At 40.7% G+C, this 27,273-nt stretch overlaps 1 protein-coding gene across 4 annotated transcripts; it reads left to right on the plus strand.

The window, feature by feature from the left end:
- On the plus strand, positions 1 to 26,965 carry LOC108279186 (cingulin-like protein 1). 4 transcript variants are annotated; one of them, XM_017493229.3, is made up of 20 exons: positions 1 to 147; positions 7,104 to 7,225; positions 12,490 to 12,604; positions 13,304 to 13,519; positions 16,705 to 17,046; positions 17,888 to 18,121; positions 18,426 to 18,521; positions 18,980 to 19,114; positions 19,724 to 19,819; positions 20,347 to 20,553; positions 20,771 to 20,875; positions 21,322 to 21,474; positions 21,816 to 21,983; positions 22,539 to 22,712; positions 22,890 to 22,979; positions 23,385 to 23,468; positions 23,710 to 23,828; positions 23,955 to 24,063; positions 24,424 to 24,587; positions 25,573 to 26,965. In XM_017493229.3, exons 4-20 carry the CDS (start codon positions 13,409 to 13,411, stop codon positions 25,691 to 25,693), a joined length of 2,508 nt encoding a protein of 835 aa, XP_017348718.1. In that variant the 5' UTR covers positions 1 to 147; positions 7,104 to 7,225; positions 12,490 to 12,604; positions 13,304 to 13,408; the 3' UTR covers positions 25,694 to 26,965. The 4 variants fall into 4 exon arrangements, with proteins under 4 accessions (XP_017348718.1, XP_017348716.1, XP_017348714.1 ...); XM_017493227.3 differs by lacking the exon at positions 1 to 147 and adding an exon at positions 163 to 465; XM_017493225.3 differs by lacking the exon at positions 1 to 147 and adding an exon at positions 3,723 to 3,840.
- Positions 26,966 to 27,273: the final 308 nt, after the last annotated feature.

Raw genomic sequence — 27,273 nt, forward strand, 5'->3', positions numbered from 1 at the left:
TTACTGCAGTACAGGTAGATCAGCATGTCGTGTTTTTCAAGCAGGACGATTCTCAGGATTTAGTTAACGTTGTGATTTTATACGGTGCCTCTCTCCTGCGAGAGACCGTCGTACAGCTTTCATTTGAACTTCTATGCGTGCTACCTGGTGAGTTTTTAGTTTAATGATTGATTTAGCTTTTAGTATTCGTAATACTAAACATTGCACGGTATGATGTTATGTTATAGCTGTGGATGTTGTGATTTTTTGGATTAGTTTAGAACCTAAGACCTCTTTTAAAACATAATGATTTTTATGCAAAAAGGCGTCAAAGTAATGTTCTAATGTTTACACGTGCATTGGGACTGGAAAAACGAGTTGTTTGGCCCCCACCCTCCATCTCCTCCTTCTCTCCTGCACTTCTCATTCCTGTTGATCTGTTCGTTTCTTGCTCGACTATGGAATAGACGCGATTAACCTGAGCAGGTAAGACATCACCTGGTGTGTGTGTGTGTGTAAGTGTTAATTCTGCAATCATACATTTACCTTTATTTCAATATTGTACTCGCAGGCAAAGATTCAGTTGCAGTGTAAAAGCTGTACATGTTCTGGATGATGATGATGATTAAGATGTCCTAGATGATATCACTCCTTGGCATGTCTACACAATTACACGTTCAGAGGTTCGGGGTTGGTTTTGGCTCTGTCGCAAACATTTTAATTCGTGTCTAGTTAGTGTCTTTTACCCAAACATCAGCCATTTTATAATAGAACTCCCAAATGCTGGCGCACGAGAAAGACTCACAAATGTACGAGTTATGAAATAAGGTTTAAAGTCAGCTCCGTTATCTGTAACCTACAGCTTGAAGTCGTATATAGTCTTGGTGTTTCTTTGTCAGCTTTTGGCTTTAAATGAAGCGTGTTGGTTTTCTCTAGAGTGCCATCTCACATGATGCACTACTGTACATACTGTAGCCAATTAGCTGACCCGTTTTTATTGACTCCTCTTTGTCACACAGCATCTGTTTACACTATTCCGAACATCATGTTCTTCTACGCTTTCCCAACAAACTTCTTACAGTAAAACCTAACGAGCTCTTGTATAACACACTCATGTTTCGGATGCCTACGTGTTTGTTTATGTAGGCACCATTTAAGCGGTTTGTCTTCCTTCGTCTAAAACTAATTTTATAGAATCATTTCTGGGCAAGGCATGAAGAACGTGTGCGCGTACACTTGAACCGTCTGTTGCGTAACTGATGGGGCGGTTGGAGTTTGATTGGCTTTGGCTGATATGCTCATATAGATCTATACCTGTTTGTGTAGATTAGTGCTTGCAGTCTGTCGAGGTGTTACGAAATATCATTTAAGTGACAAAGCAGAAGGTGAACATGAGTTTTCAGTTTCTGATTAGCTGCTTAGTTTGTCTCGGTCTGTATTTTTCTGAACGTGCGAGGATGTCACGTGGGTGGTTGCGTACAGTGCGTGTCAGTCTTCATACTTGCATGTAACGTGAATGTTCGTCAGAGGAGAGGAAATGAACAGCTAAATTAAGATCTCGCATTTCACTACAGAGTGATCGAGTGGATCAATAGTATGTGCTTTCGTGTAGTATGTAAGAGATACAGTGCTATTGGATTTTAGAAGTCGATCAGATCAGGTTTTAACTGATTTTTTTTTCACAGAAAACCAATTTAGCCCACTATGTAACATGAACTGAAACATTTTTTTTTTTTTTTTAGTTGCAATCATAATGATTCAACCCCCATTGCAAATCAGGTTTATTGTCGAAATGTTTAGACTTTCAGCTGTTTGCAACGAAGAAACTGGACAAACGCGATTGAAAAGGTTCAACACAAAGAACGCTTCCACATAGTGGTTCCCCCAAATTCAAGTGAAAATTTCAATTTATAATGATTTCTCCAGTTTCGAAATGATTCAACCCCCTGAACAGAATCCCTCACAACAGCACAAATATGCAAAACAGGTGTTGTCTCAAGCACACCTGATTCAACTAATCAAGGCCTTCATTAATTGCAGCAGGTGTGCTTGAGCTGGAACACATGAAATACCTGAACTGGCTAGGGGTGGAAAATGTATGAAATACCTGGATGGGGCAGAAAAAGGAAGCTATCGACGGTTGCAACCAGATTTCTGAGAAGGCAGGTTGTGACAAACCCTCGAGTGACTGCAAATGATCTGCAGCAAGACCTGTTGGCTTGGTGGCAACAGACACTGAGGTTTCAGTGAGCACAGTGAGGCGCGTACTAAACGCAGAAGTTTTCCACGCCAGAACTCCAAGACGTTCACCACTACTTACACAAAAGCACGAGAAAAGTCGGCTCAAAATCATATAAATAATCCACAGAAGTTTTGGGATCCTGTTCTGTGGAGCGATGAAACAAAACTGGAATTTTTTAGGCACGATGGATCAGCGGAATGTCTGAAGGGAGAAGAACGAAGAAAGAACACTCTGTCAATAGTCGAGCATGGTGGTGGCTCGGTGATGCTCTGGGGCTGCTTTGCATCCTCTGGCACTGAAATCCTAGGAGAAAATGTCATGCTGTCTGTGAGGAAGCTGAAGCTTGGTCGTCATTGGACCTTCCAAAAGGACAACGATCCCAAGCGTACCTCGAATTCCACCAAAGCTTGGTTGCAGAAGAAGGTCTGGATTGCCATCACAGTCACCTGACTTGAACCCCATAGAAAATCTCTGGTGGGATTTGAAGAAGGCGGTCGCAGCACGCAAACCCACGAATATTACCGAACTGGAGATCGTTGCTCATGAGGAACGGGCTAAGATTCCTCAGGAACGCTACCAGAAGCTCTGCATCTCGTTTGCAGCAGGTCATAACAGCAATAGGGTGCTCTACCAAGTACTAAAGATGCTCGCCATGAAGGGGTTGAATCATTTTGAGACTGGAGAAGTCATTATAAGTTGCATTTTCAGTTGAATTTGGGGAAACCACTTGAAGCATTCGTCGTGTTGAACTATCTCAATCGCTTTTGTTTGATTTGTTCGTTGCAAACAGGTGTGTGTGTGTGTGTGTGTGTGTGTGTGTGTGTGTGTGTGTGTGTGTGTGTGTGTGTGTGTGTGTGTGTGTGTGTGTGTGTGTGTGTGTGTGTGTGTGTGTGTGTGTGTGTGTGTGTGTGTGTGTGTGTGTGTGTGTGTGTGAGGGAACTTTCCCACAATCTCTGCCCATCCCGTGATTTATGAGCACTTCCATGTTTTGGGTAATGTGAAGTGGAGCTTGTTTTTTGTGGTAAAGAGTGAGCTTGACATTACGTCATTGCTGTTGTAAGCAACGTTGTTCTGGCGTGTACTCCATCTAGTGTGTGCGTGTAATACAAAAGTGTGTGATGCGTAATCTGATTGGTCAAAGACAAAACCTTTTATTGAACTTTTATTAAGCTGCTCATCATAATGGCGTTAATGACTACTGAGGAAGCCTTTCTGACCGTGAAATCCGATCTTCATTTCCTTACGTAAATATAGTCGAAAGCTCATGACTTGAGAGTACACACACACACACACACACACACACACACACACACACACACACACACACACACACACACACTCTCTTACATAAACTTTAAACTCTAACTTTTAATCTTGGCTCCATTGTCTTTTTTTACTCTCCCAGGGGGGAGAATAGAGAATGATCAATCAAGCGCACACACACACACACACACACACACACACACACACACACAGGGTTGACTTGCGAAGGTCGTCACATTTTCACCCACAGCAACAGGACAGAATGCGAAACACTTAAGTCGTTAACCAAAAGCTCCCCCAAACCCAGTCTTTACTTCACCATGAGCGCCTGCAGCTCTCCCTCTGCCTTCGAGTTTGTAAGTAAACGCTAGTAGAATTACTCGATACCGTAACTCTCCTGTCTGTTTTGTCCATGGTGTTTAATTTTTCCTCCATCTTGCTTAGTTTTTGTTTGTTTGTTTGTTTTTTTTTCTAAACAGTGTGGGGGGAAATTACTGTAAAGTTATTGCGACAAGTAAATATTGATCCTGAAAGTATCTAGTATTGATAAAAGGGTGTTTCTTTATGTTTGCACATGACTTTTAATGTTTTCTTAAACGAATATTGTTTTCATAGGGTGACACAAACTTTGCACTAGACATCCGGAACAAACGAGTGAAAGAGCAGAATACTCTCTCTATCCGACTTTCTTTCGCACGGCTGAGAGATTTATGTTTGTGTTTTGGCTTGAATTTCGGAATTACTTGAAATGCAGTACATGTTTACTCAGGTTTGCTCTCTCTCTCTCTCTCTCTCTCTCTCTCTCTCTCTCTCTCTCTCTCTCTCTCTCTCTCTCTCATTTATTTATTTATTTATTTATTTATTTATTTATTTATTATCAGGGTGTTTGACGTCTGTCCAGTGCTCATAAAGGTTGTGCATGTCTTTATTTATTTATTTTTATTAATGCTTTTTCTTATTATGGATTAGGACAATTCGGGGAAACCCTGCTCTTATATATACACACACACACACACAACACTTGGCGTGTTTGCGTAGTCTGCATTCCTTTCACCGGTTTTTATGTTCTTTTTTTTTCTTTCTTTTTTTTCTTCTCCCCCCCCTTGTCTTATTGTGTAATATGTAACTCCCCAGAAGTTCTGGTAACTCCCCAGAAGTTCTGGTAACTCCCCAGAAGTTCTGGTAACTCCCCAGAAGTTCTGGTAATCCTGCAGTGGGGTTTTGATCTGATGGCGTCGTTGACCTCGTGTTTCCCGTAACTCCCTAAGGGAGTCACACCCATGTCCTTTGTGAAGAACCTCCACAGTGTTACAGGAAATCATTTACATTCATGTGCTGCACTAGCTACCTGTAGATATTTTTTTTATTTTTATTTTTTTTATATTTTGGTAAAATCCCAAACGTCTTGAATTTCTCTGTTCAGTTCAATACTTTCGTAATGTTGCGCATCGACGCGTCGTCTTTCTTGGTATTTGATAGAGGATCTAAAAATAATATTTTGGGCATCGGTGGCTTTCGCCACACAGTCCAGCTAATCGTTTTTATTTATTTATTTATGTTTTTGTAGTAAGCCTCTCCTGTCCGAAGCAGCCACCTGCTATGTGAACAGCAATGAATACAATAAAGTGGCCTCCATGTAATTTGTGAAAATCTTTCAACTTACAACCCAAGACATTCTGTATTGGAAATCTGAAAGTTGTTCACAACCTTGAGCTGAAATGGACTTCACTGGTATCATATATCAAATTATTAGCTCGCTATTAAAGAATTACAATATTAGCACGCCTTTTTTTTTTTTTTTAAACCTACTTTCTTTCTTAAATAGCTGAGTTTATCACTCTATTTTGCCCCATAGTGTAATATCAGACACTAGCTCGCTACCTCTTTTCAAATTGTGCAGTTCAATTACAGTCTACAAGCCGATTTTAATTTAGGACACGGATACTGAATTAATTTCAGCGGGCTGGATTTTGAACCTTCGTAACATCCGCAATCTAAAGTTTTCAAAATCTGTAAGCTGTACCGCAAGGAAATTTCAACACCGCCAAAAGGACAGCTGTAGACGTACGTGTCTGGTGTTTTGCCTGCAAGAAGTGAGAGAGTACTTACCTTGTGTGGCCAAAATCTACATAACACAACCGTAGTGAAATCTAAGCATGTCATGTGATATCCTGGAACCTGTCCCTGTGGAAGTTTTTTTATGTGTCTCACAGTCAGTTTATCGCGGGGCATTGTTAAAACTCATGTTGTGCATTAAGTGGACATGACTGGTCGTTTATCTCACCATCACTTGTTTTGTCGGATGCAGATCCAGACTGCAGCTTGCGGATTTAGCCACAGGGCAATTTGGCTGTACATTTGTCTTTCTCTCTCCCAAACCGTTCCAGGCCTTTTCACATGATGAATCACTCGAACTCCTTCCCGAAACAGATCTGTTGTTCTTGCCGTCTTCCGTGGCAGCTCTTACCGTGCTGGAAAAGCATGTCGGTTGTTTGTTGAGCTGTCATTAGCTTCAATTGCCAGGAATTCATGATAACCGAGTGTGAAAATGTATTCCTGTTCGCAAAGTGGGCCGGTTGCATCTAGCGAAAGCGTTCTCTCTTTTTTTTCGTTAACTTCCAAGAAGTTAATGAACTTCCGACGTCGCGTCCAACTGCCAAGAAGATTCGCGTTCGAATCGTCCAAGTAAAACCGCTTTACATGCGCCGGGTAAGCGGTCGCGTCTCTCGGACTGGATTTCCTCCGTCGTGACGAGACCTCAGGACGAGCAGCCTATGCCGAGTAACATCGGATTTAATCCGACCGACGTATCGCTTCCTAGATCTAGGGTTACGTTTTCCGCTGGAGGTTATCGGAAGGTCGTTAGGACGTTTTCACATTCCTGTTGCGCTTAGCGAAACGTTCCCTTTTAACTATGAACATTTGATTCAGATAAATGGCATCACGGCAAGGCAAAATGCCGTGGGATTCAGGATATTCAGACAGACTTTAGTTTAATACGAGGATGCAACGGCTACTACACGGATGTTCCCGGTCTGAAATATCGTGTTCTCGTATCACAAAACGTTGCATTAGTAGAGACCTTGGGCTTTTGGTTGCTGCAATAAAAACAGCTTCAATCCACTTACACTTGTTAAGGCAACGCTAAAACACGAAGCAGATTGCAGATTGTGCAGATTGACGTGGCCTGTAGCCGCCTGTCACTTCCATCTGTAGGCTGGAACGCTATTGTGGCCAAAATTGCCCACATAATGCATTACTCATAACATTGTGTTTTTTAAGCGTTTAAAATGTAAATCTGTGCCTTCTGCTTCGGGTTCTTCGGATTGACGAGCACCTGATGCATGTGTTTGTGAATCAGGATCCTGTAATTATGTCACGTTACACTGGTCAACTCGGCACACACGTGTGTGTGATTTTAGATTATCATATGAACACGGTTTTACGTTGCTGACCTCATGTTTTTTTTGAAGGGTATCTTTTTAAAACTTTTTTAAAAAAAAAATTTTTTTAAAGATGATTTGAATATCTGACTCTCTTGAGTTTACGTTAAACGTTTGACGCTACTGAATTATGTGTCGTAATGATTCTCAATATTACGATTTCTTTTATCTGGCAGGTTCTTCCAGAGAAGATCAGTGACGGCGCCGGGAGTTTGTGGAGTCTCATCACACAGAGTCACCTCAGATTAATAGACCTACAGAGAGAGACGGAACGGGAGATTTCACACATCGGTCGACAGTGAGTACGCACGCACGCTCGCACGCGCTCACATGCCTGCTGATGTACATATTCATACAAACACACACACATGGGACATGCTCTCACGTTGCCAGGTAGCTGGAAATAATTCCTAAAAGCATTCCTTTTTTTTTTTTTTTTTTAAAACGAGCATGTCAGTTAAAAATAATCTCACAATCGTGCGTGACCGTGTGTGGGTGGGTTTTTTTTCAGAGAGTAGTTTTTTTTTTGTTTTGTTTTTTCAGATCATTTAGCTAATGTTAGCCCAGTTCAACAAATAGAAGGATAATGCATATGTTACTTGCAGCTACATAAGGATCATATCAGTAATAACTAGTCTCTCCTGTTATTGAACTGCAAGCACCGGCCGTTTGTTAAACTGTTTGTCACGCAGGATTTTAAACTTTCTGTCTCCGTGGTAATAAAGTTGAATAGGCCCGGAGTTAAATGTTCTGCATTGTGGCATTGTATTAAATGCGCAGAGCTTTTCCCATCCTATTGTTCCTTTTGAAACGCACTTGGGCACACTATGGGCGCACTTATTCTTGTAATACGTTCTAACAATTCTGGTCCAACTTGGATCGAGACAATAGAAAGGAGAACGTCAGCTTGCAATGTTGTAGGTGATTCAGTTGCAAAAGAAACAACCGCACGCGACTCGAACGCGCTCGATTAAATAAGACCAACGATTATGATTACAACGAACGCACAAAAAGGTCCTTCCTACTGAATGACTAAAAGGGGGGGAAAAAAAAAAGATAGAAAAAGGAAAGTGATGTTGAAAGAAGAAAAGGAGATCTCTGAATATAATACTTATCCTGACATGGACTTGTCGTTCTGGTTACATCCAGGTCCTCCACCCACATTCTGGATGATTTGTAACCGGTTTGTTTACCTCAGATATGCAGAGGAAATAGTCTGTTCTCCTTCACACTCGCACGCACACACACTCTATGCATTTACTCTTTCTCTCTCTCTCTCTCTCTCTCTCTCTCTCTCTCTCTCTCTCTCTCTCACTATATAGAATCTCATTGGTGAATCCAGAATAACATGAACACAAACGCAGTTCATAAATATAGTGTAAACACTCGACATTATCGGTGATTGTACAGCACTTAGTTCCTGTCTGTTCTCATCCTTAATGCGATCTTATTGGATAAATATTGCACAAAATGTTAGCTTTTGTTAACTGGTGGTATAAGACATTACTGTGTAGCAAGAATGGCACTGTACCCGTCATCATGCTTTAACGAAAGCGCATTTCACAGACCACGCTGGACACATTTAACTCCTGTAACATCATTTCTGGGCAATTTTTAGCTTGTAAACCAACACGTCTCTGACCTCGCTAATCTTCTTTCTGTTTGCACTCACCCTGAGCAGATGTTAACGCTTTCAGAGACACACTTCATTTGCATATAAATGGTGTGATAAATTGACAGTGTGATATCTGTCCAATCCAATTTAAGGATTTACAGTACATCAGGTTAACTGGAGAAATTTCACGTTTCAAAGATGATGACATTATGTGTCAAAACACTGAAGGGGCAGTACAGAACGATTCTATTATTGGATCCGAAAATGTACTAGAATATTTTTTTTTTTTTTTTTATGGATTTGTTCAGAAGATTGCACATCGCAGCAGAAATAGTTTTCCGAGTTCCTCGTCACCGTGTAGTAATATACTGTATGATCAAACCGTATCACGTGCCGTATCCGTTGGATGTGCTGTATATAAATCTTCCATAATGATTTAACAGTATTTAATATTATTTATTATATATACTGTACAGTAGATGTAAAGGGTGAGAGTCCCACTTCTTAAAATGCTCCAAACCCTGAAACTTGCGGTCCCTTCTGAAAGAATTGGAACGACATGACCGATTCCTTTGTTTTTGCTGTACGCTGAAGACATTTGGGTTTGAGATCAAAAGATGAAGGAGAGTTTCAGCTTTCATTTCCTGACATGTACATCTAGATGTGTTGAACAAACTGAGAACATGCCACTTTTTTGTTTGGACCCACCCATTTTTCAAGTGATCAGATATATCGGAACATGTGACTGACAGGTGTTTCTTGTTGCCCCGGTGTGCCCTGTTCGATTGATTTGGTTAAACAGTTAATAGCTCTGGATGGCTTGGTTTGCACCCTGGGTTTCACTTGTGAAGACAGGATGAGCATGAAAGAAAAGAAGGAAACCACTGTTGGACTAGCAACCAGCCATGGAACAGGTCACCCAAGGAAAATAACAGCAGTTTATGACCAAAACATTGAGAGCGGTGAAGGGGGGGAAAAAAACCCCAGTACAACAGACTGTGACCTCACCAACAACCTCCACAGGGCTGGGGTGAAGGTATCACAATCCACCAATCGAACAAGACTTCAAGAGCAGAAATATAGAGGCCACACTACAAGATGCAAACCAGTCATCAACAGTAAGAATCGGAAAGCCAGATTGGAGTACAGAAATGAGCCACGAAAGTTCTGGAACCAAGAATAACCTCTACCAAAGTGATGAAAAGACCAAAGTGTGGAGAAAGAAAGGATCTGCTCGTGATCCAAAACGTACAAGTTCATCTGTGGAACATGGTGGAGGTAGCGTCACGGCTTGGGCTTGCAGAATGAATTCAGAACTTTACAGGAACATTCTGTCTGCCTATTTAGAGAGAAATGCAGCTAAATTAATCAGGAGGAACTTTTATCATGCAGCAAGATAACGATCCCAAACACACTGCCAAATCAACAAAGGGCTTTATCGGCCTTTTGGGGGGGGGGGGGGGGGGGGTAGACTGACCAAGTCAATCACCAGACCTTAACCCAACTGAGCAGTGTTTCACCTCCTGAATAGGAGACTGAAGGTAGTAACCCGTCAAAACAAACCACAACTGCGCTACAATCCTGGAAAAGCATCATATAGGTCAGTAGGTCACCGGCATGACGCAGTTGTTGTGTATGTAGGATATTCAATCCCTTTTTATACTAAATATTAAGTTTTATTTACTTTAAGACTGTCTGTTCCGATACTTTTGCTCACCTAAAAATCGGGCTGCTGCCAAAGATGCCATGTTCTAAGTCGTTTAACACCTCGGAACAACGGGAACTGGCCTTGCTGTTCCGATACTTTCAGTTGGGGATTGCTTATGTAGAGTTTGTTCAGTGTCTCTGAATAGATCATAACCGACAGAAAGACTGTTTCACCCTGGGACTTTTCCAGATGACTACCAGACAAGCGAGGGCACGTTGGAGCAAATCTTCATAGTCCACCGATTAACGAAAGGGTGTGTCGTCCTTTTACCTGTTAAATCCCAAGCTGTTGTAAAGACTTTAACTTGCCAAATATTAGTTCATACGACACCGCAGGCTCCAGTTTAGTGTTCGGACATGGAAAATGATTTTGAGGTTTTCAAAGGATGACGTTAGAGACCTGCATTAGTCTGTATGTTGTGACCAAATGGATGCAGGTTGAGACTTGACGATAATTTTTGTGGTTTGAATAATGTAGTGATTAAATTTACCCAATGGCGGATTAACTCATTTCTTTTGAAATCCATCTCGGAATTTTTTTTCTTTTTTCTTCTTCCTCATGTAACTGGAAGAGTTCTGTTTAAATTGTAAATCCTTCAGAGGAACTAGAAGTAGTTTATAAATGTAAATATGTAATCCAGGTTTAGTAATAGGATTGCATTATTTAGACAAACAGGAGGTACAGACAGGAGACAAAGGAAAGACTAATGTAATGTCTTTAGTATAGTTTCAGGCCATCACAAGCCACCAGAACTAGATTTTAAATATGCTGTTTCTAATCAAAAATCCTGTGTTCACTCTCTCTCTCTGTCTCTCTGTCTCTCTCTCTCTCTCTCTCTCTCTCTCTCTCTCTCTCTGTCTCTCTCTCTCTCTCTCTCTCTCTCTCTCTCTCTCTCTCACACACACTCAGTTTATGGTTTTGTATCTTATTGTGTCTCTTGCCCTTGACTTCGCCCTGCTTCTGGACACACTTATTCGCACACTTGCACTTTGGGGAAAAAAGACATAACTTTCTGAAGTCTTGCTGATGTCATTCCCTGTGTCCTTCAGTGGACACGCCATCCTTGCAAAATCCACATATTTAGCTTCATTAAAATGGAGTGTGTGTGTGTGTGTGTGTGTGTGTGTGTGTGTGTGTGTGTGTGTGTGTGTGTGTGTGTGTGTGTGTGTGTGTGTGTGTGTGTTGGGGGATCATGGGGGATGGGGTTGCCAGGCAAGGCGATTGGTACAGAAATAGAAATGGCATATACTATATGCCATAATTAATCAAAAACATAATGCAGCTTTGACATTGTTGGCACATTTGCAGAAATTATTATTATTATTATTATTATTATTATTATTTTATTTTTTTTTTAATATGTATAGCAGTTTTATCCGTCTGTCTGTAGAAACTTTATCAGAAGTTACATTTTTTTAAAATTAATTATTTATTTATAAAAAGGCAATTTTAATGATGGGACATGCTTATAAAGTATGTAAAATTAAGAATTATAAACAAAATGAAGGATTTATTTATTATAGATAAGGCTATGCATGCTGTTGCACAGTTATCATGCGCTTGTATAACGGTAGCATTCCTCCCTGGGGAGATTAACTATGGCAGTAAGGGTGAGTGTGAGAAAGACAGTGTGGTAACTATGCTTAGGAAATATAGGAGTGGTGAGAGAGCGAACGAGAGAGTGTGTGCGAGAGAGAGAGAGAGAGAGAGAGAGAGAGAGAGAGCGAGCATGTTTTGAAATACAGCTGTGTAAGTTAATTGGAAATGTCTGTTAAACTCTGTATAAAGGGCAGCGTGGGAAAGTGGAGGATGTTTTTTTTTGTTTTGTTGGGTTTTTTTTAAAATGGTGAACGTTTAGCAGTCAACTTTCTACTTTTCATGTAGTGTTCTAATTTGTTGTGTGGGATTGGAGTAAATATATATATTTTTTATGCTTCGCTTCATTCTTTACTTCTATATCCCTGTCATTATAAAGGTGCGCACACACACACGCAAAGAGCTCCATGTATTTTATTTTAACATCAAGATCTGCTACGTAGTGTTTTATGAGTGTGCATCGCCCTCTAGTGGAGGCACCATTAACTGTAATCATGAGCAGTAGAATGCGAACATTTTATCACCAGAATCGAATTCATTTGATCAAAAAGAAGAAATAAAAGAATGAACGAAATGATTTTGTACATACTAATAACAGTCTTTCATTTTCACGTGTGTGTGTGTGTGTGTGTGTGTGTGTTAGATTGACATCAGTACGCCTGCAGAAAAAGATCCTGAATTGCGAGACCGCAGGTTCAGAGAGTCCACAGACTGCCGCTGAACATTTGCAGAGAAACGTAACCTCCGAGATCAGCACTGTGAGTAAATTACACTTCTCCTGCTCTGCATATTCTAACCCTCTCTCGCAAACGCTCCTGATGCAACACGTGTCTGTTAGTGTGTCAGAGCACAAGAACAAAAGGAACCGAAACACCCACAGGTCTGCGTGCAATACCAACATATATAAATCTAATATACATTTTTGTCATAATACATATTATAATATATAATCCATACACAGACAGAACAAGCACTAGCAGTAGCACTACACGCTCATATCACATAAACAACAGAACAGGTGAATTGTCACTTTCTAAAGCAAATTACAAGGAACGTTATCATGATTTGTTACAAACGTTGCAGCAAGAGAATGCTTTTTATTTATTTACCTTCAGTTTTCTGGTCACTGACCATCTGGTCATTTATTTTGAAGTGTTTTTAGACTACCTGGTTCCACATAACTATCAGCCAGATTAAAGACTATGTACTGTTTGTGTGTGTGTGTGTGTGTGTGTGTCCCAAATCACTCCAAAAATGTGGTATAAACATTCGTCATTTGTCATAATAACGCATCAGATGCCTCATAAGACAGTTATATTTTTTTTTTTATAAAAGTGTGAAATGAGTACGACATGCATTTAAAAACAGTTTTCTTGCTGTTGCACCAGGAGGTTAGGATCCTACTGTATAAATTCTACATGATTAACGTTCTCTCGTTCTTCCTTTCTGCCCTGCAGTGCTTTTCTGGGGGCGAGCGTGACCTACGGGAGTGTTTTGTAGGTACAGCGGTCCACGCAGACCAGCTTCAGTTTCGTGAGCAGGCCCTCGTCGCCCTGCTGAGCATGCTCGGGGAAAACGTCCAGAGATACAGAGAGGAAAGTACGAAACTTGACCACCTGACCGAAAAACTGAGTAACGGGATGCCAGGAAAGAGTCAGCTGGACACAAGAATGGTAATTAACCGAACCATTGTAACGTCAGCACTACACAGCCAGGGGGAATCGATGGTGAAGAAACCTCTAGCAAACTCCAGTTTGTTGGTACGGAGGTGGCATCTCTGGTTGTAGATTTGGAGATGTGATGGTAACAGAATTCTGCCATCTTCTGCAGATATCCAACCATAATTGTTTGTGGAAATCTCCCCCGTGTTTGTGAATGACCAAGGGAAAGTGAAACAGGAAGTCAGGCGTGGCATCTTGAGTGTTCCTAAACACTCGGGTGAACTTTTCCACTCAGGTGGACAATGTCGCAGTTTTATTTATTTATTTATTTCCTTCAGCTTGAAAGCTAAAATGAAAGTTAAATGCTGACTGAGCTGTTTTGAGGAAGCCATTGCTAGTGACACAGAAAATGGAGACGTGAGTGCTAAGTGTGGACAGCCAGAGGCAAGTTTCATTCACTGCCCTACATAATTAATCATCTTTTGTGCATTAACTCGCCTACCAAATTCACCTTCAGTGGTGTGTGTTTTGCACAATTGAAATAGAACATTGCTCTAGATCGCATTTATTTTATTATAAGGTGGATAATCTGAGGAGTCTGCTTTTGTTTAAATAATAATAATAATAATAATAATAATAATAATAATAATAATAATAATAATAATGATGATGATATTGGATTTATGTGGTTTATGTGGCTATGTTTTGGGTAGGATGAGGGTAAATTCCACAGTGCATGCAACACAAACATTAGCATTACAACACGCGATGCGGAGTCGGTGCACAGAATCACAGTAATTTAGGTCAGGACACATTGAATTCAGCACCATATGTCGTTTCACTAGGCCCCTAAGGAACACACAACATACACACAGTCGCACACAGTGTTTCGACTGATATCCTGAGTGTGTGTGTGTGTGTGTGTGTGTGTGTGTGTGTGTGTGTGTGTGTGTGTGTGTGTGTGAGCATGTGTGTGGTTGCCGTGGGAATGAGACAGATGTACTGTAATGCCCTCTTCCCCCCCCTCATCAGGGCTCTTCATCCCATTAGCATGCTGAAGGCCTTTAGCCAGAAAAGCAGCCCAGGGAGTGGTGCATTTTGGGTAATCACACACTCGGCCTCTAAATCGGTGACCTTGTCTCGTTCACGTATGAAAATCGGGCTTGGCGCTGGGGTTAGCGCACACTATTTTAAAAAAATAAATAAATAAATAAATAAATAATCTAATAATAAAAGTTTGTGTTAAAGGTTTTGATTTTATTTATTCGAAGCAGTGGCATGAAGGATTGTCATTATGATGAGATCACATTTTAGGAGAAAATTAATCACATTAGAGTCTAGATCATGCGATTATCCCTCTTTAAATGCACGAAACGATTAGCACCGAAGCCGGCCCTTAGGGAACAGCCGAGAGCATGTTCCCCAGATTCAGTGAGCTTTCCCTGAGGAAGGAAGCCGTGAACTCTCTTCATCCGTGTAACACACTGGACACTAGCCAATGTGGAGATCCTGGATTAGCACAATTATCTTGTGTGTATTTATCAATATTAAGAGCTTTTTGGTGATTGGATGTGTCTCTTCACTCGTTCTTTGGCACATTTTGCTCTGCCCCCAGATGTCATTTGTAATGGTTTTAGAGGGTCGGACAAATTGAGGTTAGTGTTCTGATTTGAAGTGATTAGTTACATGTGAAGTCTTCTGAAAAAGAGAGAGGAGAGGGAGAGAGAAATGCATGTGCCATTATATAATTAGACCTTCTTTTTTTTTTTTTTTTTTTTTTTTTTTTTTTTTTTTTGTTTTTCTGTCTGTGTAATCCCTTAAGTGTGCGATACTATGTGATAATGCAATTACATTTGGCAGAACAGTACATTAAATTCATCCTTCCACATGATTCATTTAGCATCTTTTCCAAACCAGAGGCATACAAGGTTTACAAGGTTTACAAGTAAAGAAAACCGAAAATGAGTAAATCGATGGAGGGAATTAGTATATCCAGTCTGGAGTGGAGTTCAGTCGTGCTTAACTACTTTTCTGAAACACAAAGATGTGTTGGTTCACTCTGTGTGTGTGTGTGTGTGTGTGTGTGTGTGTGTGTGTGTGTGTGTGTGTGTGTGTGTGTGTGTGTGTGTGTGTGTGTGTGTGTGTGTGTGTGTGTGTGCGTGTCTCAACGCTGTCAGTTTACCTTAACATCCATTTCTCTCGGGCGTACCTGTGTGTTTCTTCAAGCCGCTGACATCCCAGAGCTCCGTTTCTGACGTGACGTGTCTGTGCCGATTCACTTGCGTGTTTTGCGCCGTGAACGTGTGTCTTGTTGACATGTTGTTGTCAACTTGTCTTAAAGCATGATGCCACTGCACCTTTGGTGTTTGGCATTACTCAGTAACAGCTTGCACAGTGCAGACTAGGTTACTGTGAGGAGGTCTGATCGGCATCGCGTATCGGCTCGTAGCCAGAGCTCAATACCGCCGTCAATTCAGTGACGTTTTATTTGCGTCGTGCTCTTAGCAATAGGCGCTGGCACGAAGTAGCTTTACAGAAATGCTGATGTAGATTTAGATACCTCATGAGAAAGCCAGAGGTGATGGCGGTAAGGGAAATACTCCCTGAGACGACATGAGGGAGAAGTCAGACTCGAATCATTACGAAGTGTGTTGAAATACTGTTCATCATATTGCGAACAAAAGTCCTTATGATTTCACACCTGCTCCTAGGTACAAGTCTACAGTATCCAGGTGAGATTATCCACTGAAGCAAGGGTGGATATTGGGTACAAACTGTTTTTTTTTGTTTTACAGTTTAAAGGATGGGTGTAAAAATGAGAAAATAGACAGGAATGGGACTGACACCATTTCCAATCAATATCTCAGCTGTCACGCAGGTGGAAATTTTAAAAACAGGTCGTCACCTGAGCTTTTTTTTTTTCTTGCCCTCCTCACACTTATTGCCTCTGTTTTTGGCCGTTCAGTGGCATTTGACAACTGACATTTTATACCACGTGCAGACAGGCAGAGAAAATCCTGCCTGTAAACAAAGCCGCTCGTGTTTTGTTTATTTTTATGTTCGTTTCCAGGCGTCGTGATGACGATTTTTCATAAAACATTTCATTTAATATATTTGTTTAATTTAAAAAAAAAAAAAACAATGAAGGAATTCTGTTTTGAATCCGTGTTGAAATGTAGATCGATTTTGTTTCTCAGGAATCAGACAGCAAAGACGCGCGTAGCTCGAACGACACTGACACACTTTCAAACGGACATGTCGCCGTAACGACCAGTGACGTTGAGGACGAGGAGAAGAAGAACTGGAGAGCCAATATAAAGGCATCGCTGATGAAGAAAGCGACTAATCTCACACGATCGGGAAGCGTGAAAACCCTCATCCACAAGTTCTCCGCTTCCGAGAGCGCTCTGCAGGTTACGGAAAAAGACGGGACGGGAAATGCGAAAGAGAGTGAACTTCCCGCTGTAACCGTAACGCCTCCGTCTGGAGAGTCGGGGAACATTTCCGATAGTCCAAATACACAATCGCACTCTGACCGGGTAAGTGCGCGTGCGGTTTGCCGTACTCGACCGGACGATTTCTGTGTTCACGCCGCATGCAAGAACCGCATCACGTGCATGGCCCGCGCACTCGTCATCAATGTCACGTGCGTGTAAATGCATTTGCACCGCTTCTCACCACGCCACTAATCATCTTGTGCCTGGAGTGTTCGTTTTAAATCAGACGTTCGTTACGTATCGCTCGGATTGTATTGATAAGCCCTGTATGTCTTTCACTGCATGGGTATGTACATGTCTCTTGGAATGTTCGTGTGTCTCCTTCAGGACGTGTGTTTTTAATTCAGATAGAGCTTCATTAATACGTGGGTTTTGGAGCTCATTTTAATCTCACTTTATGCTACAACTTTATATTCAGCCACTCACAGCTTTATTTGCAAATGCTTTCTCAGTGCCTGCTCGAGCTTGTATGTTTGGGGTCCCCCCCCCCCCCCCCCCCCCCCCGCCCCCCCAGTGTGTGCGCACACAAGTTCTCCAACACACATACAGTGCCCTCCACTAATATTGGCACCCTTGGGAAATGTGAGCGAAGAAGGCTGTGAAAATTTGTCTTCGTTGTTCGTCTTTTGTTCAAAAACCATACACAGAAATCCTCTGCTCTCATGGATAGCAAACCAAAACACAGGTGTATCCAGTAGATTGTATGTCTTTCATTTCTAAATATTTTTTGTTGCTATTTTCAACAAAATAGCAAAAGGTTCAACAATAAAGACCGTTTTCCACAGCCCCCTTTGCTCATATTTACCAAGGGTGCCAATATTAATGCAGGGCAGTGTACATACTAATACGCCTCCAATCATGCATCTGTCTCTACAAATTTCAGGTTGACCAAGAGAACGGACCAACGAGCCCTGCGTCTGAGGAGGGTTCTCTTACCCCTAAAGTGATCCACAGCCCAAAGTACCAGATGTTCTTAGGATCCGATCACGTCAGAAACGGTGATAGCGGTCCAGGTGGACCCACGGATGCTAGTGGAGCCCTTTCCAACTCCAATTTGTCCCACTGGAGATCGATGGAGTCGTTGTCTTTGAGAGACTGGGAAAGCAGTCCCAACAAGGTCAGAGAGTGTGTTGAGTGAACGTGCAGGTCCTTTCTGAAAAGGTCAAATAAAAATACTTTTTTTGTGTTGCGGATGCATTGCACACCCAGTGAATCCTGTAGATGTTGTTTACTTTATTTTAATGTCATTTCGTCCCGTTCCTGCTTTCTATATTCTCTTTTGCGTTAGGCCGTAGTGGTAGAAAGGGAAGGGCAATAGAATGATGTATTGCCCAGCGATGCAGACGGGATTTGCTGCATGTTATTTAAATGACCGTGATGGTTTTTTTTTCTTTTCTTTTTTTTTCTGTCTCCTCTCACAGTTTGGCAGTGCTGAGGCTCCTCCCAGAGTTTTTAACAGCCCCTACGCGACCATCTCACTGGACTACAACCCTGTAGGCCGAATGTCCGAATACAAGGTGTGCATATGATTTTAGTTTTTTTTTCCCCCCACTAAATTAGTACATGTTCATATGTACTAGCACCGCAGACACACCGCAGTCAGTGCTGTAGTTTGTTCCTAGCGTTATAAATGCTAATTTTTTAAATTTATTTTTACTGCTAGGCAATCAACGCTCGTTATTCAACAATGGATCGTGCGTTATTTGGAGAAAAAAAAAAAAATTGTATGAAATCAGATATACTCTTCACTCATCTTGTATTCTAGTGAAGAATGATGATTTAAAAGAACCTCATTTTGTGTATGGTTTTGAAAACAAAATTGTGGATAACTTTGTGTTTGGCAAGAGAATACATTTTCAAACTGAGAATGAAATGATTCTGTTGTACCATCACGAGATGCTTGCTGAGAATTCACCCATTAATTGAAGTAGATGTTAGTAGTTAATGCATTAGTTAATGAAGGTTTGTGTGTTAGATGCCAGAGCGGAGGTCTCCAACACCATCTGAGATGAATTTATTCACTTTAAACCGAAGCACAAGTCCTGTGAACACCGTTAACTCTCCCCGGACACGATACCCTGCCTATGCCACTCTCGGCCGGAGACAAGCGGTAAGAGCCTTTGCTTTCTGTTATTACACTATTAACTTACTCTGTATATACCTGCACTAAAATATTTCACTGGGGATATGTGAATGAATGAAATGTCGTTGAAATGCTTTAGAAAAGCTGTAACGGAATCAGCACGTTGTGACGTGTGTGTGTGTGTGTGTGTGTGTGTGTGTGTGTGTGTGTGTGTGTGTTGGAAAGCTACTCCAAAAGACTTGTGTAATATTGTCACTACTGAAATGATTGATAAAGAAATATCATGTTTGCTTCAGTTTTGTCACGATTTGAAAAAAACCGACGTCAACGCGACGATTGTTACAGTTTAAATGTTGCTTAAAAGAAAGGATTATTAAAATGCTGTTGTCGTAAACAGGACTGTGAGTAGCACATGACTTGCTACCGGAACACCATGTATTGCAGGGTGTTGCAGAAGATATTCATTTGATTTGTTTAATTTATTCTGATCACTTTCTAGAGCACTTTAACAGCAACGACTGACGGTGGTGAAATTTACTCTGAATTTCCATTAAATGTGTTTTTTCTCTGAGCTGCGTTTTTGTGATCACCGGCTTGTTGTGAACGTCAGTGTGTGTTTATGATATTTCTCCGCAGCAAGCCCCTCCATCACAGTTCTTAATGAGGAACAATTTGCCCAACAAACGGGATTACATTGAAGAGCTGACCAGACAGCTGGAGGAATGTCAGAGAGTAAGTACAGGACAAGATGGACACTTTTTTTAAAAAAAAAAGAAATGCATTATTAAATACTTACACAGGCATTATTCAGAAAAATAAACCTGACACCCGCAATCATAGGCCATCATAACTGATGTCTGTGAGTAATAGTAGTAGTAATAATAATAATAATAATAATAATAATAATAATAATGCAACTACTTGTGTAAAGTAATAACACAATATTGCTTGTGCTTAATTATTACAATGAAGTGGTAAGCGTTTTCTTATTCTTTTCTTCCGGTGCCTCTAACATTTCCCTACTTACATGAGCTGGGCTGTAATCATTCTGCATGTTACAGCAAGGACTTTGTACCTTTCTGTATCTTCACACCGTCTCTGCTATCTTAGCGGATAGCCATGCTGATCAGTTGCGGTTGCTAATGTTTCATTAGGAATAAAAAGAAAATGTTAATAAAGGAAAAGCACTATTTGCTTTTAGATTGGAGAAGCAGATTTATTTCAATTTTTTTTTTTCTTTCCTTTTCTTCTCCTTACAGAGAAACCAGTTTCTGGAGGCAGAGAGCATTGAGCTGGAGAAGGAAAGGACTCAGATCCGTTTTGAGATGCGGAATTTGCTGGTGAATAACGAGGATCTGCTGCGCATGAACACGCAGCTCCAGGCAGAACTGAAGAGGATGAGGGATCGGATCGTCGAACTTGAGAGCGACAACAATGTGATGGTGGAGCGTTTCAAGCAGATCGATGTAAGAAGTGCAGCTTTTTCCTCAGTTCGTGCTATGCTCGTATGAAATAAAACTATCTGAATATCGCATTCGTCATTAAACCGGCTGGTATTGTACTCAACTGAACACACACACGTATGCATTCAGGGAACTGTACATCACTCGTGTGCCCAGCTACACACACTGTATCAGTCACATGGCTCACTTATATGTGTGTGTGTGTGTGTTTGTTTTGCAGGTGGAACTGAAAGAGGCCCGAGAAGTTATGGTGGAAGCAAACACGCAGGAATACGCCTTTAACTTCCTGCAACAGTCACTCAAAAACAGAATACAAGATGCAGAGGTTTGTGTATTAGGGAATTAATTTCACGGTTTGAAAACGGTTCGATTTTTAACCAAAAAAAAAAAAAAATCATATTTACAGTGCATCTGGAAAGTATTCACTGTACATAATTGAAGGCACAAAAGAAATTCATTGATTTGAGCCTATAATATCATTTTATGCAAGGAAATAGGTCTGAATAACTTATGACACACTTTTAAAAAAAAAAAAAAAAAAATTGTTATAAAAAGCGAGCAGTGTCCTATAATATGTAAGCAGTTTTTATATTAGTTTTCTATAAAGATGTGTGGTTTTATTTATTTATTGATTTATTGATTGATTGATTGACTCTGTAATGGGTGTGGCACTGTTTACATTGGGGTTTGTTTGTTTGTTTTGAATGTGTGTGGGTAAATTTTGATTATTGGTTGGATAGGCTGTTTTATTGACTGTGTGTGGGTGTACAGGAGGCTCTGGAGAAGCAGACCCAGCATGCACAGGAGCTGTCTGAGAAACTGTGGCTGGCCGAGAGGAATCTGGAAGAGATCGAGATTGAAAAAGACACCAAGGGAAAGAAAGCAGTAGAGCTCAACAGCACCGTAGACAGACTGGAGACTGAGGTGCACATGCGCGCGCACACACACACGCACACTCACACATGTACAGAAAGTGATGCATGTAATTTATAGTGTATAATAACCACAAATTAGTCATGTTAAAATTAGTAGCTGTTGCAGTTAGAAAATCCTGACAGTAGGGAGCGCTGCAGCACCCACGGTGCTCCCATAACTGTAGAACAAACACACACACACACACACACCTATTGTATACCCAAATGTATTGTCCAGTACATTTGACGTGAGCGATGGAGAAAGATTCAGGAAGATTTCATGCACAGATACTGATGCAGTGATCTTCAGTCTATACACAGTTGTTCATTTTTATTGTGTGTGTGTGTTAGCTGTCAGAGGCTCTGCAGCAGGCATCTCAAGTGAGTTCTGAGTTGAGTCTACAGCAGAAACTCCGAGTAGACACACAGCTGAGAGTGGAGGAACTGGAGGAGTGTGTGTTGGAGAAAGAGCAGGAGATTATAAGCTTGAAGCAGATCGTCAGTCGCCTACAGGGAGAGGTATACGCACGCGCACACACACACACACACACACGCACGTATCTTGCCTGGAGGAAGATTTACACTACACTTACACTTTCGGGGCTGTAGGTTACATTTTGGAGCAAGCAACACTGGGGAAAGTGTCGTAGGACAAATTGAAATATTCTAAAACTGCGATTTAAAAAGTCCATTCTAATCTCACTGGTAAGTGATGACCCGAATAACGTCGGAATTGCGGTATAGATGATTTTCCAACTAAAACAAATGACTTGCACACAGAATTTCACAGAAGCTCCAGCTTGACCATGTGTAAAGCCATGTTTAAAAATGAATTACAGCTGGGGGGGGAATAGCAGCAGCTTCCTTAATTCAGATAAATAAAGAGTCTAAACAATACACGATACTTCCTTAATTAAAGGGAATGAAACGTCTGGATTTAAATAAATTCACGATAAATAAATCTGCTTTTTCCACATCAAAATTCTCACGAGAGGTGTGTGTGTGTGTGTGTGTGTGTGTGTGTGTGTGTGTGTGTGTGTGTGTGTGTGTGTGTGTGTGTGTGTGTGTGTGTAGGTCTCCGATAAGCTGATGGATAAGGAGCGGTCTCTAGAAGATGAGATCCAACTGAGGGAGAAAATTCAGCTTCAGTGTAAACAGGCTGAGAGAACAGTGGAGGATTTACAGATGGAGCTGAACACACTCTCACAGACCAGGGACGATCTGAGCAAACAGCTCAAACTGGCACAGGTAACCCATGCCCACACGCACTCGCACACGTATTGGATTCTTAAGACACACATAAGAAGTATTCTTGTCCTTTATGTATATATGTGCTTGACGTTTTTCCAATTGATGACAGAGTTAAGGACTTGGATAAGGGAAAGATATTAATATGCTGTGTGTGTGTGTGTGTGTGTGTGTCAGGAAAAAGTGATTGATCTGGAAACTGACCTGGAGGAGATGCAGGAGAATGAGCAAAGGCTGATCACCAAACACAAGAGATCAGTGGATCAGGTCAGTACACACACAATTCTGTATATACTGACTGTGTATTTAAGTCGTTGGAGGTATATGAAGCTTTGTGCACATAGTCACTGTACGGAAAGATTTTGGAGATAGTCCTCGGGGTGGAGCTGTATTGGATCCAACTCCTCCAATAATCCACATAATACTGTGCAGCACAAAGCAACACATTAAACAAACTTAGCCAGAATGAGGAGCTGGATCCGGCGTGACTACACCCCATGGACTTCCTGTTCGGCAGCAAGTGGTGCAGACTTTAATTGCGTGAGACCTTAATTATTAGCTCCATCGCAAGACTAAAGAAGAAAATGTTGGACACGAGTGGAGAAATTGTGCCCCTTTTTTTAAGGACCAGCAGGTAAAATAAACGAGACTTTGTTTGTTTGTGTCTTGCAGTTTGAACAGATGCAGGTGAAACTGATACAGGAGAAGGACCTTAATGATAAACTGGAGTGTGAGAAAGTCATCCTGGAGAGACAGGTATAGAAATATTTATATATATAGTAGATCCTTTTCAGTTGAGAGAAGGACACGTGTTGAATGGAGTGTATTGATAAAACCGCTGAGTCACTTTATTACCGAGTTGCACTGTTATCAGATGTCTAATTTATCAGCTTGTGATGCGTCAAGCGTATAAATAACTTGTGTTCGGTGTCTGAAAGTATTGTTTTTTGCGATACTGTGGTGATTACTTGTGATGTAATGATCACTTCTTTCTCAGGTTCGAGAGCTACGGGGTGAAATCGAGGAGCTGCAGAATAACAGAGTTCAGGAGCATGTCATCACTAAAGCAGAGGCCAGAGCTAAAGAACTGGAGAACATGCTGCGAATGGAGGAGAGGTACGCACACACACGTGCATATTATACTGACTAAAGATACTACAGCCTGTGTATTTCTTTCATACTTCTACATTAGCTGCACATGCACATCTAAACTCTCTTGCACACATCCATGTTTCTCTGCAGAAGTAAAGTGGTGTTGAACAACACCATCAGTAAGCTGGAGAGGAAAATTAATGAACTGAGCGACCAGTTGGAGGAGGAGCACAAGATCAGCAACGAGCAGAAAGACCTGGTACGCTTTATTTACACTTTAACTGCATGTGTCAGTTCTCACCACTAGATGGTGCATGTGGAGTTTATGAAACGGATAGTAATCTGAAGTAATACTGAATTACTGTCGATGACCGTACTCCCGAGTCCAGTATGTCTGGCAACTAAATTTTTTAAAATAAATAAATAAAATTTGACTAAGCCCGATCTTAAAGGAGCTCGTGTTCCTTTATTATTATTATTATTATTATTATTATTATTATTTTCAACACGACACGAGTAACACGCGTCACTTTCTGATTTTAATTAGGTTTTTTTTTTTCTTCTTTGTGCGTTGATGTATTGTGTTATTAGCTGATTTGTTTATTGTGCATGCGTGTAGATGACCCAGAGAATGAGGTCTATGAAGAGGCAGCTGAACGAAGCAGAAGAGGAGACGAGTCGCCGCGAGGCTCAGTTCAGATACACACAGCGAGAGTTAGCAGAGGAGAGAGAGTCCAACTCTCGATTACAGAAACAGCTCCTCGACCTCCAGCTACAGATGAAGTGAGTTATTCTATACACACACATCTTTCTGTATGATCTATACACACTTTTTTAAAAATATTTTCATTAACGGTCTCTTGCATACACACATTCGTAAACACTTTACCGTTACTGTGTGTTACTGTTCCAGTTAGAGCGACGCCAAGTGCGTCGGTAAATGCACACGTTTTAAATGAGCGTTTTCTCCAAATAGCGCCACGCGCGCGCACACACATTTAGCTTTGACATAATTATTGATGCGGATAATTAATGCTAGGCGTACTCCTAACCCTGAGGTACAGCCAAATGTCCCCGCAAGGTCAAAACTGTTAAATATTCCTAACCTTGTGGGGACATTTGGTTCCCACCAAGATATAAAAATATGCAACCCCCCACTTCCCCCACCAACCTCCTAATCACAGCTACACTACCAGTCAAAAGTTTAGATACACTCATTCATTATTTTTATTTTTCCACATTTTAGAATAATAATAAAGTCCTCAAAACTCTAGAGTAACACAGATGGAACTGTGGGAATTATGTTGTGATAAAAAAAAATCCAAAAGAATTTATTTTAGCATCTTCAAAGTAGACGGCCCTTTTTGTCTAGAATTTCCAGAAATGTATTCTTGGCGTTTTCTCACTTGATTTCTTGAGGAATTTCCCTGAGATGATTTTTAAACAGTATTAAAGGAGTTCCCACCGACGCCGGACTCTTATCGGCTGCTTTTCGGAATATTACGCTCCAAGACATCCCTTTTTTTTTTTTTTTTTTTTTTTTTTTTTTAAATGTGTGTTTTTGTAAATAAAATGTTCTTTTTCTAATGAAAGGAATGAATACGTCGGCACGATTATATTTTGTGTCTACGCCACCGACTTCACACGTTTAATCATCACACCTTCAGATCGAAAGGTTTTTAAGATCACGAGAAACATTTCAGTCGAGTGTCCACAAACTTTTGACTGATCATGTATGTATGTGTTTTTTTTTTCTCCCCCCCCGTAGGAGAAAGGAGTCCGTAATGATGAGACAAACTCTGGATAACTATACCTTAAAGCTGAACTTGTCTGATGATGATGAGGAAGAAGAGAAGAAGCCCGAGGAGCCCGTTTCAGCCCAGAAATGAGCGAGAGAGAGAAAACAAACTGGTGACTGTATAGAGATGGTGAATGTACGACGAAGACAAGTTGCAAAAACATTTACAGCAAACCAAACTCCAACAAAACAAATGTTCAGTTTCTTTAAAAAAAAAAAAAATGTAAAAAAAAGAGGCACTTTTTAATATTTGTGCCAGTAAGTTTAATAGCTGGGATCTAACCAATCTTTCCACCTGAGAAAGGAAACTTCTGTTTGTTGGTGGGTTATTTTTATAATCGACTTTTATATGGAGAGTGTTTTAAGTCCAGACAATAAGCTTAACTCTGTCTGCTAAATGTTTCGCAGGGGTTTAGAGGTGAATACGGTATGTTCTCGCTGCCAAACATATCACACAAAATGGTCTTCGTAGAGAAATGTGCACGCCATGCACCGTTTATTTTTTAACTGTATAGAGGAACGTCTTACTATTTAATTTAACTTTTTTTTTTTTTCTTTCTTTCTTTCTTTCTTTTTTGTTTTCTGTCCTGAAGGTGTACATGCTCTAAGAATAATGTAAATACTTTTGCAAACATTAACAAATACATGTTTCATTTTAGAATTCATCGTGTAAGACTAGGATGTTAATGCTAGTCGGGAAAAAAAAATAAAAAAAATTTAATAATAAATAAATAAATCAGGGCAATTCATTTAGAACTGTTTTATAAAAGAACTTTGAGGAACGTTTTTGAGGTTTGTCCCAAATAGTTTTATTTAATAACCGGCATTAGCGTTTCTGAGTGCCGTAATCCATCGTTTCTTTACTTGGATTAGTTTGACCAAATGACAGAAATGCTAATGTTACAAATAATGATTCATGAATTGAAACGAAATGGTATTTAAATACGCATTGGCTTCAATTCAGTTTCATCCTTTATTTAAAATGAGCTCATATGCTCAAATATGCATGGAAATAGTCTTTCCTAAAGCGTTGTTGTAAATGCGTGTGTTCATTCGTGCTAATTATTCAAATAAGATCTTACTATCGTGCCGACAGAAATAAACAGCTTAGACCCGCATGGGTTCCGTGTCGGCCTGCGCTGGTGTACGCGGGTTAGCGTTGGTCTGGTGCGGGTTTAGTTTGGACAAGACATGCTCATACTAATCATAAAGCATACAGTAATCATCATAACCAAATGGCAAAAGGCTGTCATTCACTCTTGTGAGAACTTTCTCTAAAACTGTCCCTTTGTAAAATGTGCTAATATGCATGCAAATGGTCTTGTTCCTTGTGCATTAATATAAATGTATGGATTCACACAAAGTCCGTGTCTTTTCATTTTCTAATTACGGATGCATGATCACGTTGTGGCTAAAGGAATGCTCGACCGAGCAGACCGCACTTGTATCACGTGTACTGAAATTCATGTCTCCTAGGAGATGAGGGGATTTCAAATCTATTCAAATAAAACCGTGAGGATTGGTACTGTGTGACCGAATGCGCCAAGGCTGTGCTCTAATCTCAGAACAAGTGAGCTAAGTGGCTCCTGACAAACAGCAAACGCTGACCCCGTTCAGTTCACGCGCCGAATACCGTACACTGTATATACACTGCTGTCCAATTCAAATGAA

Source organism: Ictalurus punctatus, chromosome 18 (assembly GCF_001660625.3).
Source record: "Ictalurus punctatus breed USDA103 chromosome 18, Coco_2.0, whole genome shotgun sequence".
NCBI lineage: Eukaryota > Metazoa > Chordata > Actinopteri > Siluriformes > Ictaluridae > Ictalurus > Ictalurus punctatus.

Bases quoted from the DNA above. Each gene is read 5' to 3' on its own strand.
- LOC108279186 (XM_017493225.3), top strand. From the start codon at position 3,805: ATGAGCGCCTGCAGCTCTCCCTCTGCCTTCGAGTTT. The intron at 18,522-18,979 runs GTGTGCATATGA...TTTGTGTGTTAG, and splicing joins GCCGAATGTCCGAATACAAG to ATGCCAGAGCGGAGGTCTCC. The intron at 19,820-20,346 runs GTAAGTACAGGA...TTCTCCTTACAG, and splicing joins AGCTGGAGGAATGTCAGAGA to AGAAACCAGTTTCTGGAGGC.